We start from the raw sequence: 12,164 nt of genomic DNA on the forward strand, positions 1-12,164 counted from the left end.
TTTATTTTATTACCGTCAATATATATACGGCTATTCATTGTCAATACATGATAATATATGCTAATAAATTCAAATGGTCCAGATATCCTGAGTGTGCCCAGTTATCCTTGTTTTATTATATTGCCTTTTTGGAATGGACTGGGTGAGTCCACTCGACTGAGTGCACCTCTTGGGTCAGCAGTTACTCTTGCGCGTCACATACATTTCTTTTTTCCACTAATTGCCATTGACTTATTGGCAACTGTGTCTCATCATCATCATCCACCTCGTGAAATACTAATTGCCGTTCCCCACCGTCATCTTCTTGTAACTGTGGATGCTCAAGAGTTTGGGAATCAGTGCACAAGATCTCATATCCCTCTTCAAGCGGGCTTGTTGAGAGGCCCAAATCAAGGAATACACACTATATAATAAATATTAGACAGTTCCCGAACCCTGATCTCCCTGAGGAATTTTAAGTAGCGAGTTCCCAAGTAGCATATGTACTTTTAAAGAGTGATTAATAAGACAAAAATGTTATGATTACTAGTCAGAGAGGTTTCAAAAGTTACGCTAAGGTCCGAGTGACCATTTAACCCTTCTGCAAATCAAGGAATGGTGCTGAAAAGAGCTCCTCGGAATATCCGAGTGTCAGAGTCGGCAGAATCCTCACCCTGATTGTAACGGTCGCGTACACACACACACAGGGAGGAGGGAAGTGACCACTGCGCTCCACCCTTACCCCTGGCCCTGCCTACTTGCCTCGCGAGTCCTAATGACAGGGGACAACTGGACGGCAATCCCTAACTTGGAATAAGTGCAGGGATGACAGACAGACAAACAACAGGACGTGAACGGACCGAGTCAATACCAGGAAAGCTACAAAGTACAAATGGAGCAAGCAGAGAATTGTCAGGAGAAGCCGGGGTCATAAATACCAGGAGAGACGTGAAGTACCAAAGGAGTCAGCAGAGGAACGTCAGGAGGAGGCCGGGGTCAGAATACCAGGATAGCAGCAAAGTACACAAGGAGCAGGCAGAGGATCGTTAGGAATTCAGCAGGAGGTAAGTACGCCAGGAAAGACCAAATCACAGGTGGAACCTAAATTAACAGGCAACCTGTGGCCAGCAGGCTGCCTGTATTTATAGTGGGGAGTGAGGGTCATGTGACGTGGCCAGCGTCACATGACCGACAGACCAACCAGTCGAGCACCGAGTGATCAGCTCGGCGTTCAAGGCAGACTAGGAGCAAGGAGCCACCCAGCTAGTAAAGCCGCCCTGGGAATGAGGTCAAACACAGATCCTCATTCCCAAAGCTAAGCAACAGGTCTGCGGGTAATGGGGGACCGAGTGCACCTTCGGAACCCCGTTACACTGATCCTCCTTCCTCCCACCATGGAGAGTCTTCTCCATGGTGGGAGGAAGAAGGATCAGGGTGAGGATTCTGTGTCACGGTGGGGAGTGGGGGAAACCCCCCACCGTACAATGCAAAAGGGATAGGGGTAGCAGCTAGACCAGGCTGCCAAGAAAAGGGAGCTGGTAACCTCCTATAGAATCCCTAAATATGGCCCTGTTCTCCTAACTGTATGAGCCGACCCTTAAGGTAGGAGGGCCCATACACTGGAACCTCAGAACCCTGAAATCCCTGAATATCCCTGAGGTTAGGAGACAGGGACAAGAGACAACCAGGTTCATCCAAGACACTGATGAACCAGAGTCTTTACAGGTCTAGCTGCAGGGAAAAGGAGACAACTGAATACAGCACCAGAGTCGGCAGGTAAGAACACCAGAAACACACTTACCTGCTGCAGCCACCACGACTGGAACCCGTGCATAAGTGCAGGTGCCCACACACCAAATAGGACACCGTACAAACAACACCACACACCGAAATCCAGCACACCTGATACTGCCTGGGCCCCATACAGCAAGGTTCACAGCAGCCCCAGGCAGCAATGCATTCAGACTTATAGTTCACCCCTGGGAAACCAGCCCCCTTCCGGAGTTATCAACATACCGGGTGACGAATAGCATACATGCAGGGACCAACACCAACAACAGCCTAGACATGTAACAACCAACAAAACGCTTCACACACCCAGAACATAAACCCACACCACACATACAACAAGTGAGGGTAAAGGTACATGGAGGGTACATAAGGGAGGACAATTTATGTTCCATAAGGTGGCCCACAAGGACTGGGCAGAAACACCCAGGCAAGGAGCAAAGCTCCAACACCAAGCAAGGCTGTAGTACAACTGCCCCCAGCCAGCAAGCCACACAGGTATATTTCAAGCCCACGGCCACACCAGGAAACACCTGAATCCCCACTAGCAAGAAGATTAACCCCTTGCTCACCAAACAGCAGGGAGGCAAACCTTAAAGTGGAAGTGCACATGCAAACTGCCAACAACACGTTGCCACCAGCAACCAGTCTGCATGGCAACCGCGTCACGGTCAACCACCAATATGACTATAACATTCTGTTGACCAGACTCTTGGCTACTGAGACTGGACTTAGTGGAAGACAGGGTGGTGCTTAACCGACTGGAAGCATTATCTGCTGCAATCCAACCGACCACCTGGTCGCATTGGTGTGACTTTGTCCTGTGCCGCCCTGCAAACTTGGGCATGAAGCTAGGTATCGTGGATGAGTGTGTTTCTTGTGCTCTGGCAGCAGGCACAGTTTCACCGCGCCCAGGGCCATGGCTTCTGCGTGCACCATCACTTACTGCGCCTGCACAAAATACTGAACGAGACAGCGCAGGCGTGAAATACATGGCAGACAGGGCCGGCAGGAGGAGACCAAGGCAGCCTGGCCCTGTCAATCAAGTGCAGCAGGGCGTGTCCAGAGGTGGGAGAACGGAGCTTTTAGGAGCAGGGGCAACGCCCCCCCTGCTCCTAGAGGCTAATTAGCATATTATTAAAGTTCGATTTCTGGCGTAACGGGGGCATAGATACAAGTAGGAATAGACTAGTTAGGTTCAGCTGACATTAGCACATTGCTAATGTCAGCTAGTTTAATAGGGTTTATTCTGAACACAGAAACCCTTTAAAAGGACTTTTGGGTCTGTAATACTTTTCAACAGTAAACCCTGCCTGAAAAAAAAATATTCCTGTCCCTACACTATCTGTCCCTTCTGCTGCAGCTCTCCCTGACTAAGGCTGAGCCGAACCATGCGTCATCGGGTGCTATATAGCACCCGGTGACACGTTCCGGCCAGCCAATCACTGTAATGACGGTAACCAACATGGCTACGGCATTACAGTGAGTGCCAGTACTTCCCCGCACTTTTATTGGTTCCGTAGCAGCCAACATTCGTGCAGGGCGGAGACTCGAGCATCGTGCTTGAGCACACGCGTTGTTTGGTTGATCACCGCAATGTGCCGAGCATCGCGATGCTCGAGTCAAAATGGTGTTTGGCCGAGCATGCTCGCCCAACACTAATTCATACCCTTTTACTCAGGACTTAGTTAAAGCACCTTTGGCAGCTTTTCCAGCCTATAGTCTTCTTGGGGATGATGTCACAAGGTTTGCACACCTGGGTATTAGGATTTTCTGCCATTCTTCTCTGCAGATTTTCTCAAGCTCTTTTAGGTTGGAAGGGACAATTGGTGTGCTTAGGGTCATTGCATTGTTGGAAGGTGGATCTTCAGCCTAGTCTGAGATCCAGAGCACTCTGGATCAGGTTTTCATTCCCTCATTATCTCTGTACTTTTCTCCATTCAGCTTTCCCTCAACCCTGACCAGTCTCCCTTTACAAGCCTCTGAAAAACACCCCCACACAGCATGATGCTGTCACCACCATGCTTCACTGTAGGGATGGTAATGGGCAGGCGTTGAAAAGTGCCTGGTTCCACTCAGAAATGATGCTTAGAATTGAGGCTAAAAAGTTCAATCTTGGTTTAATCAGACCAGAGAATATTGTTTATCATTGTCTGAGAGTCCTTTAGGTGCTTTTTTCCCCCGCAAACTTTCATGTATTTTACTTTTGGAAATTTCTCCCATCTGCACAGAAGATTTTTGGAACTCAGCCAGAGTGAACATTGGTTTCTTGGCTACCTCTCTTACCAAGACCTCCCCTCCTACTAGTTGGCATCCAATTATAGGAAATTTCTTCCAATTAAGAATTATAGAGGCCACTGTGCTCTTGGGAACTTTCAATGTAGCGGAAGTTTTTTATACCTGTCTCCAGATCTGTGCCTTCAAACAATCCTGTCTCTGAGCTCTACAAGCAGTTCTTTCCTCCTCATGATTTGGTTTTTACACTGATATGGCTTTTCACTTATGATACCTTAAAAAGTCAGGGTGTGTTTTTCCAAATCATGTTTAATTAACTAAATTTACCACAGCGGGACTCCAATGTGTAGATGGTCAAGAGAAATGGGAGGCCCCTAGAGCTAAATGTCAAGTGTCATAGCAAAGGGTCTGAATACTGTTCAGATGAAATTTTAGTTTTTTCTTTTTAATAAATTGGCAAAAACTTTATTTTAATTTTCTTATTATGGGGTATTGAGTGCAGACTGACAAAGTGAAAGGGTCTGACAACTTTCCAAATGCATTGTATATGGAGCCCAATAGTGACATATGGAGAGTCAAAGTTATACATACTGCCCTATAGCGACATATGGAGAACTATTGGGTCACTCTGTACTACTATAGGGCTGCATGTGTATATGATGACTGGGCTCCACATATCATTATAAGGTTGTGGCACAAACAATTTTACAATAATGAAAAAACTTATAAATAAGACATACAATATACAGTATTCTCATGTATGGTATCCTCACAACCATAACAATTTGTTCAATAAATCAATACTATCATTTATGATGATCAGTGTACTCTAAAAATAATAAAAATGTAAAAACTGCAATTTGTACCTTCAAAACAATAATTTCTACTACATCTTCATCAAACGAAAAGCAAAAATTAAAATGTTATTCATGTACTTAAGACCAAAATTGTTTGGGGACTCAAAAAGTTAATATATTATGGAAAAAAAATAGATATCCATAAAGGGGTTAGCCAGTGATGTTTTGGATGCTCACAAGCTGTGCTATATTATTGACTGTCTGCTCCAAATTACAAGCTGCTAGTTTATCGTGCATGGGAGGACCACACTGACACCAAGTAAGTATCAAAGCAGAAATCATTTATTACAGGAAGTTAAGCAGTTTATAAACAGTATCATCAGGGAGGGCGTTCCTCTACTGAGGCTCATGCCATTATTTCATTGGCTAAAGTACAAAAAGAAGAAAAAGATAACACTTGGCATCTGCGCATTGTGCATTATTTTACAAACTTTGGTATGTAAACTATGTAAACATCTAGGTGCCAGCGTAATATTGTAATGGCTTCACATTAATATTATGACATTCTCAACAAAACAAGGTAAGAAAAAAGAAGCTCAAAGCTTGCCTTCTCTAGCTTACTGGACACAGAGGGTTGCTTTCCTACTGAAACTGATCTTATAAGGAAACTAGGACTCTCTGCCCAACATTATATGCTTATTCGTTATCTAAAAACAAAAATACCTCCCCTTATAAAAAAGATACCCCTAACAAGACAGGTCAGCTGGTTTGAGAAGTTGTTTAGTCAACTGCTGCCCCCCTTAAAACAATATCTACCATATATAGATCTTTGAAGACATCTCCTCCCTGCCCCAAATTAGCAGCTCTAGGCCTTTGGGAAAGAGACTTGGAGAAAACCTTCTCGCCCTCCAAAATTGCAAAGATTGTAATCGCGCCACACAAAATTTCCAGATGCATCCGCCTACAGGAGAATAGCTATAAAATTCTCCTCCGCTGGTATAATACCCCTGACAAAACTTGCCGCTTCAAACCGGGGTCTCCAGATATTTGTTGGAGATGCCTCAAAAACAAGGGGACGTACCTCCACATTTGGTGGTCTTGCGACCCTATCAAATCATGGTGGTTTGAAATAGTTAGGCTCAGCAACCAAATCTGTAATACCGCATACCCATGTACCCCAGAGTTAGTTCTACTTTCCCTGGGAGTAACTGGAACAAAAGAACATGGGGCTTCTCTCTTCTCTTTCCTGCTGGCCGCTACCAGAATGCTCCTACCTACCCATTGGCTCTCCACCGAGATCCCAAAGAGAGACCACTGGATCAACAAAGTTGATCAAATCTATAGGTTTGAGGAAATCTCTCATTGGGAAACAAGGACGAGATCTACCTTCCTCCAAATATGGTTACCCTGGAAGGGTTACAGGAATTTTTCTTGACCAGTCCTGATATATCGCTTTTCCCCCACTACCTTGCAGAAATTATGTCTTGCCACATGTGATACACAAAATAATGTACTTTTCAGAGACTAACCCACATCCAATCGTTGTTATGGTTACATTGTTTATCCCATCAGTGTTTTGACTTACACTTTATTATTGTCATCATTCAAGAAAAGTATCTAAAAATTGCCTCTATGAATACTGTCTATACGCTTATGTTGGACGTTTTGAGATACAATGATATGTACAACCTGCTCTTTCTGACAAAACAATAAAATTGTTAATTATAAAAAAAAAAACAAGGTAAGAAAAATCTAAATGATTATTTCCAAATTTGTCTCTGGTCATGTTTAGAGATAAGCAAAGTATTGTAAAATTCGATTCGGCTGCTTCACCGAATAAAAAATAAAAATTCCTTTGTGACGAATTACTTCATCACAAAGAGCATTTCTTTGTAAGTAGTGGGTGCAATGACACGGAGCGGCGATTGTGCCGCGCCCCGTCATTGTACCCCTCAGATGCCGTATTCATCTCTGCATCTGACCGTAATACACAGTGTAAAAAAAAAGAACTAAAAAAATCATACTTAACTTATCCCTTTGACCGCGACAAGCCGGCATGGTGACGTCAATCAAGATAGCGGTGGCCAGCTTGTTGTCATCAAATGGATGAGGTAAGTATGACTTTTAAAAATAATTTTTACCGCCATTCAGGGAAATTCGATTCGCTACCACAAAGCATGAGGAAATTCGGCTTTGCAGCAAATCTAATTTTTCCTGAAATTCAGATTGTGGACTTTGATTCGCTCAACAGTAGTAATGTTAGCTTAGATATGGAACCTGATATCTTTAGTAAAGTAGATGAGTGGGAGCAGTATGTGCAGACGGGTATAATCCCATCACTGAGCCCTGTCTTTCTCTCCGCAGTCTTTCAAGATGTGCATGTCATGATCTTCGTGGGTTTCGGGTTCTTGATGACCTTTTTGAAAAGATATGGATTCAGCAGCGTCGGCATCAACTTACTTATTGCAGCTTTTGGTCTTCAGTGGGGAACACTAATGCAAGGACTGTGGCACTTACATGGGGGGAAGATTGAAATTGGCATCAAAAGGTAATTTGTGTTACTGCGATGTTTGTTTATTTTTTTCTAAATTGAAATTCTGTGCTTATCTGTGTATTGTAACATTGTAGTATCTCTATAAGGATGTGACTTCTGTATTCTGTAATATGTCTCCAAATCCTTCTTACAGTTGTATAATAAAATTTCAAGTTCCTGCAGTCACCACTAGTTGGCGACTTTCAGAAGATGGATTTACTATATATATAGCTGCCGATAAATATGATACGTCTTCAGCAAGCTACTAAGCCTGAGGGGTAGGTTCAGGGCATGGTGAAAGAAAATGAGTTTGGAGTTCTGTAACAGGAAAATGTCCAGTAACTTGAAAAAAGAGGTCATCCTACAATTTCATTGTTAGATTACACAAAGCGTGAAAATGGTGGTGAGCAGCCGAGCAGTGAGGACGGCTCCCTTTGCAGCTCCCACTGACCGGACCCTATCATCCGCCATCTAACCTGCTAGAAGCAGTGGGCAGACCCTATTCATTGCCAACAGGACTCGCCTCCTCACTGTCTACAAGAAGAACCCTGTCCGTGGCTCCTAGGTCCACCCGAGCCCAAGATGCAGCCGTGGCCTATTTTGGCCTAAGAATCCCCGGCCTTGATTTGCGAGGAGAGCGGACATGCCGACGCCGGTCCTCCAACACAGCGCCCGTCCAGGACGAGATCTGCTCAGAGGGTACCCCGCACTACTCACTACAGGTCAGATTACCAGCACCCTGCAGGAACCCCAAATCCTATTAGCTGCACACGCTTTCAGAGCCAGCCGGCCATCTTGGAAAACACACCATCTCCTTCCCACCCCAAGGCCTGCACAGGGGATAACCCCCCCAGAGTGATAGAGGCCCATACAGACTAAAAGGGAGTACATCTCCCAACAGCCTCAACCTGGAGCAGTCACCTGTTAGAGGCTCACAAACACTTCTAGAGCCCGGCCAGCCGGCGGCAGGACACACTTACCCTTCCAACCCCCCTCATTCCCCCCCCCCCCCATAGTCCCTTTCATCACCCAAAGCCTGCTTCCTCAAGAAAAAACACCTTTGAAGGCACAGCCTTAATTTTTCTGACCCTTTCTTATTGCAATAGGGGTCTGCCTAAAAACATTTAAAGGGCCACTGACCCAAATTTTACGCCTATTTACATACTCAAACAGGGGCATAGCAATGTTGCACTAACCCGCTATAACCCAGCTACCTGGGGCCACAAGTGAGAGGAGATGCTATACTTTTACAACCACAGGCAGCAGAATACACACAAAGACCCAGCTCTACTTTGACAGTTATGGTGAAAATTGGCCCTCACAAATCCAGGAATACGTCCATCTCTCGCCACACGAGTTTTCTGGACTCTTTTGTGCAGACGTGCCAACCATCTACTATACCATCTACTATACCCAGACCGGTTCATCGAAGTAAAACCTCCTCCAACAGAGGTATAGAAAGATTTCTTTCTCCCCCTAATTTGCGAGGGATGAAAAGGGATGACAGGGGCCTCCCCATTTCCAGATTCTTCTTAGGAAAAGCACTCTCCAAAGCCCTGGAACCAGTGGTAAAAGAATTGCAGGACATCCAACAGGACGTGAGGAATATTGGAGGCAGGGTCGAGCAACTAGAAACCACTCAATCTCAATTGATTTCTTACACCGAAGCTTCCTCATCAACCTTCAGCTTCTGCCAAGCAAATATGAATAAAATAGTGAACTGGATGGAGGACCAAGAGAATAGTGCATGGCAAAACAACTTATGTCAAAAGGGGATCCCTGAATCAATCACAGCTGAGGCCCTCCCCGACTCTGTCAAACAAATTTTTGCCTCAATCCTCAGAGACTCCTACCCCTTAGAGACCCCTGCACAGATACCAAAAGGCCAAACCCTCACCTCCTGAACCTCAGAGAGATGTAATCTGCCATCTCTTCCACTCCAAAGTTAGAGATGACATCTTGCGTTTGGCCAGGAACAAACCCCCCGCCCCTGTCAACGGCTCAACAATATCAACCTACCAAGATCTGGCTAGAGTTACACTTTCTAAAATTAATGTTCTGAGACTACTGAGAGAAAGACACCGGGACATTCCTTATAGATGGCCAATTCCCTTTTGGTCTCTCCTTCACGGTGGACAGAAAGAGATTTAGGCCTCATGCACACAAATGTATTTTGTTTCCGTGTCCGTTCCATTTTTTTTTCTGGATAGGATGCATCCCCATTTATTTCAATGGGTCCGCAAAAAATGCGGACAGCACACCGTGTGCTATCCGCATCCGTATGTCCGTTGCATAGCCCCGCATATTCTTGTCTATTTTAAGCATTGTTGCAATGGATCTAGAAAAAAACAAAAACGGATGGCATACGGATGTCATCCGTTTTTTTGGGAAGGATCCGGAATTTGCAGACCGCAAAACACATAAGGTCGTGTGCATGTAGCCTTATACTGAGGGATCACTCTGAACTATCTGAGATCTTACAGCTTCTAAAGATTACAGACCTGGATATACTGTACTGGCACCCGATACAAGACCTGACAGCCCTACCAACGGTCCCACCACCAACTCCGAGTGGGCATAGAAAAGTGAAATAGTAATCGCAAGCGCCAGGGAAATCTGACTAGTATACGGATTGACGTCGACCCCACCTGATCTACCTCGTCGTTGTGGGATAAGTGTTATTTTCACCTCACTGAAATTATATCTTTGTTTGTGTTTATATTTCCTGCTTCTTTGTAATATAGCAATACCTGTTGGTTGATGGTGGGCTGACGCGGTGACACAGGGATCGACTGCCCGTTATCTAAAACCCAGTAGACTCTGACCTATGGAGTCTGCAACCCCCCCCCACGATTTGGAGTGGGGGACCTGTGCTACGGCCACAGCCTACCTGCACCTATGACAACAGTGGATTCAGATCAGACATAGCAAGAAGTGTGGTCTGTACCGACTCAATTTCTCCTCTTTTTCTTTTTAGGTGTTATACTACAACTAAAGTTGGCCCCTTAGCAGGCTCACCAATTTGATAACAAAATGTTTTCTATATTGCTCTCCCAAAAGCAATGCTTCCATTATGTATGCTCTGTAACATTTCTACTTTAATTGTTTCCCTCCTTCCCCCTTCCCCCCCCCCCCCCTCCTGGGCTTCACGGGCAGCGCATATCACTGACAACTTAAACCACACCGTCCAGATCACTGTCTGGACGAACATCCTCACAATCTTAAAATTACTACTCTTGAACTGGCCTTGTTTAATGCCAGAGGCCTCAACTCAGCAGTAAAATGCATCAAAATACTCCATAATTTCAAGAAAGATCGGGTAGACGTCCTCCTCCTTCAAGAAATTAACTTCTTGAAAGTTAAAACCCCCTCCTTCCACAGACACTATTTTAACTAATAGTTCCACTCTTATACACCCACTAAAAATTCCAAAGGAGTATCCATTGCTTTTGCCAAACACATTTCTTTTGAACCCATAAATATACATTCGGACCCAAACAGCAGAACACTTATTCGGGGAGGTTGAATAAGACACATGGATCTGCACTACTTTGATACTACTAGACAGCCAAGATATAGATAGGTGAACTGATCATCGGGGGTGACTTCAATGTAGCTCTAGACCCACTATTAGATAGCACTTCTGGAGATCTTCCCTCTTATATAAAGCTCTCAGACACATTAAAAAAATCCATACAACTTCTGTCACTCAAAGATATCTGGCGCTTCATCCACCCCTCTGATAAAGACTACACATTATACTCTGCCCCGCACAACTCCTCCAATAGTCATCACTCAGCAAAATAAAGACATCCAAGCATTCACTCAGACTTTTCCCCTGTGGAACTACTTCTGACTCTATCTGATCACACCTCCCCTAAACCACCATGGTGCCTTAACGAGACTCTATTATGCGTACCCTCGATCCCTCGATTTTGAAGTGTCTGGACCTTTTTTTCTCCAACAAAATCTGAACACAGGAGTCCCCACCCCGATGGTTTGGGAATCACATAAAGCCACAATAAGAGGGGAATTCATCTCAGTGGGAAAATTTCACAAAAAACAGAGACCTACAAATACAAAACCTACAACTTAAGATCAGTAAATTTGAAAACACAAACAGTCATTGGCAATCTCCCATCACCACTAACTCACAACTGCACGCCTACAACTACGTGACTTACTGAAGAAAAACTCTGCCAAGATCTACATGTCGGTCAAACACTCATTTTACGCTTACGGAGATAAAGCATTGAAACTAATGATGTCCATTATCAAAAGACGCAAATCCTGCACACATATCCGAAATCCGAATAAAAACAGGACGTCTCACGTCTGACCCGGCAACGATTGAACAATTCATTGAATTCTATACCTCTCTATACCAACTTAACTCAACTCAGAGCAAGACAATAGCCCATAAGATAGTACCTCCTCCATCGCAAACTTTCTATCACAAATCACTCTACCCTCTCTCACACCTACATCACACTCAGAGCTACATAAGCCTTTCTCCCCTGAGGAGGTCCGGTCCACCCTGCAGAGATGCCCAAAAAGCAGGGCCCCAGACCCAGATGCTTCACTTGCTCCTATTGCGAAACCTTCTCCTCTGTCCTTCTCCCTCAGCTGACGGACACATGCAATGCATATCTGTCTGGGGCCCCCATAACCTGACATACATTACACTGATTCACAAGAAAGGAAGGACCCTAAACAATGCTGTAGTTACAGACCTACAGGTGAAACTCGAAAAATTTGAATATCGTGCAAAAGTCCATTTATTTCAGTAATGCAAATTAAAAGGAACTGCATTAATGCAGCCTAAAATTAGA

The 12,164-nt window shown here is 44.6% G+C and overlaps 1 protein-coding gene across 1 annotated transcript in view; it reads left to right on the forward strand.

Moving 5' to 3' along the window:
• Nucleotides 1-12,164, forward strand: part of RHAG (Rh associated glycoprotein) — a 112,127-nt gene that overhangs the window by 22,114 nt on the left and 77,849 nt on the right. The window contains exon 2 of the mRNA XM_040427227.1: nt 7,164-7,347. Within this exon, the coding sequence (XP_040283161.1) occupies nt 7,164-7,347 (184 nt within the window). The remainder of the gene's footprint in view (nt 1-7,163; nt 7,348-12,164) is intronic.

The sequence above is a fragment of the Bufo bufo genome, chromosome 4 (genome assembly GCF_905171765.1).
Source record: "Bufo bufo chromosome 4, aBufBuf1.1, whole genome shotgun sequence".
Taxonomy (NCBI): Eukaryota; Metazoa; Chordata; class Amphibia; order Anura; family Bufonidae; genus Bufo; species Bufo bufo.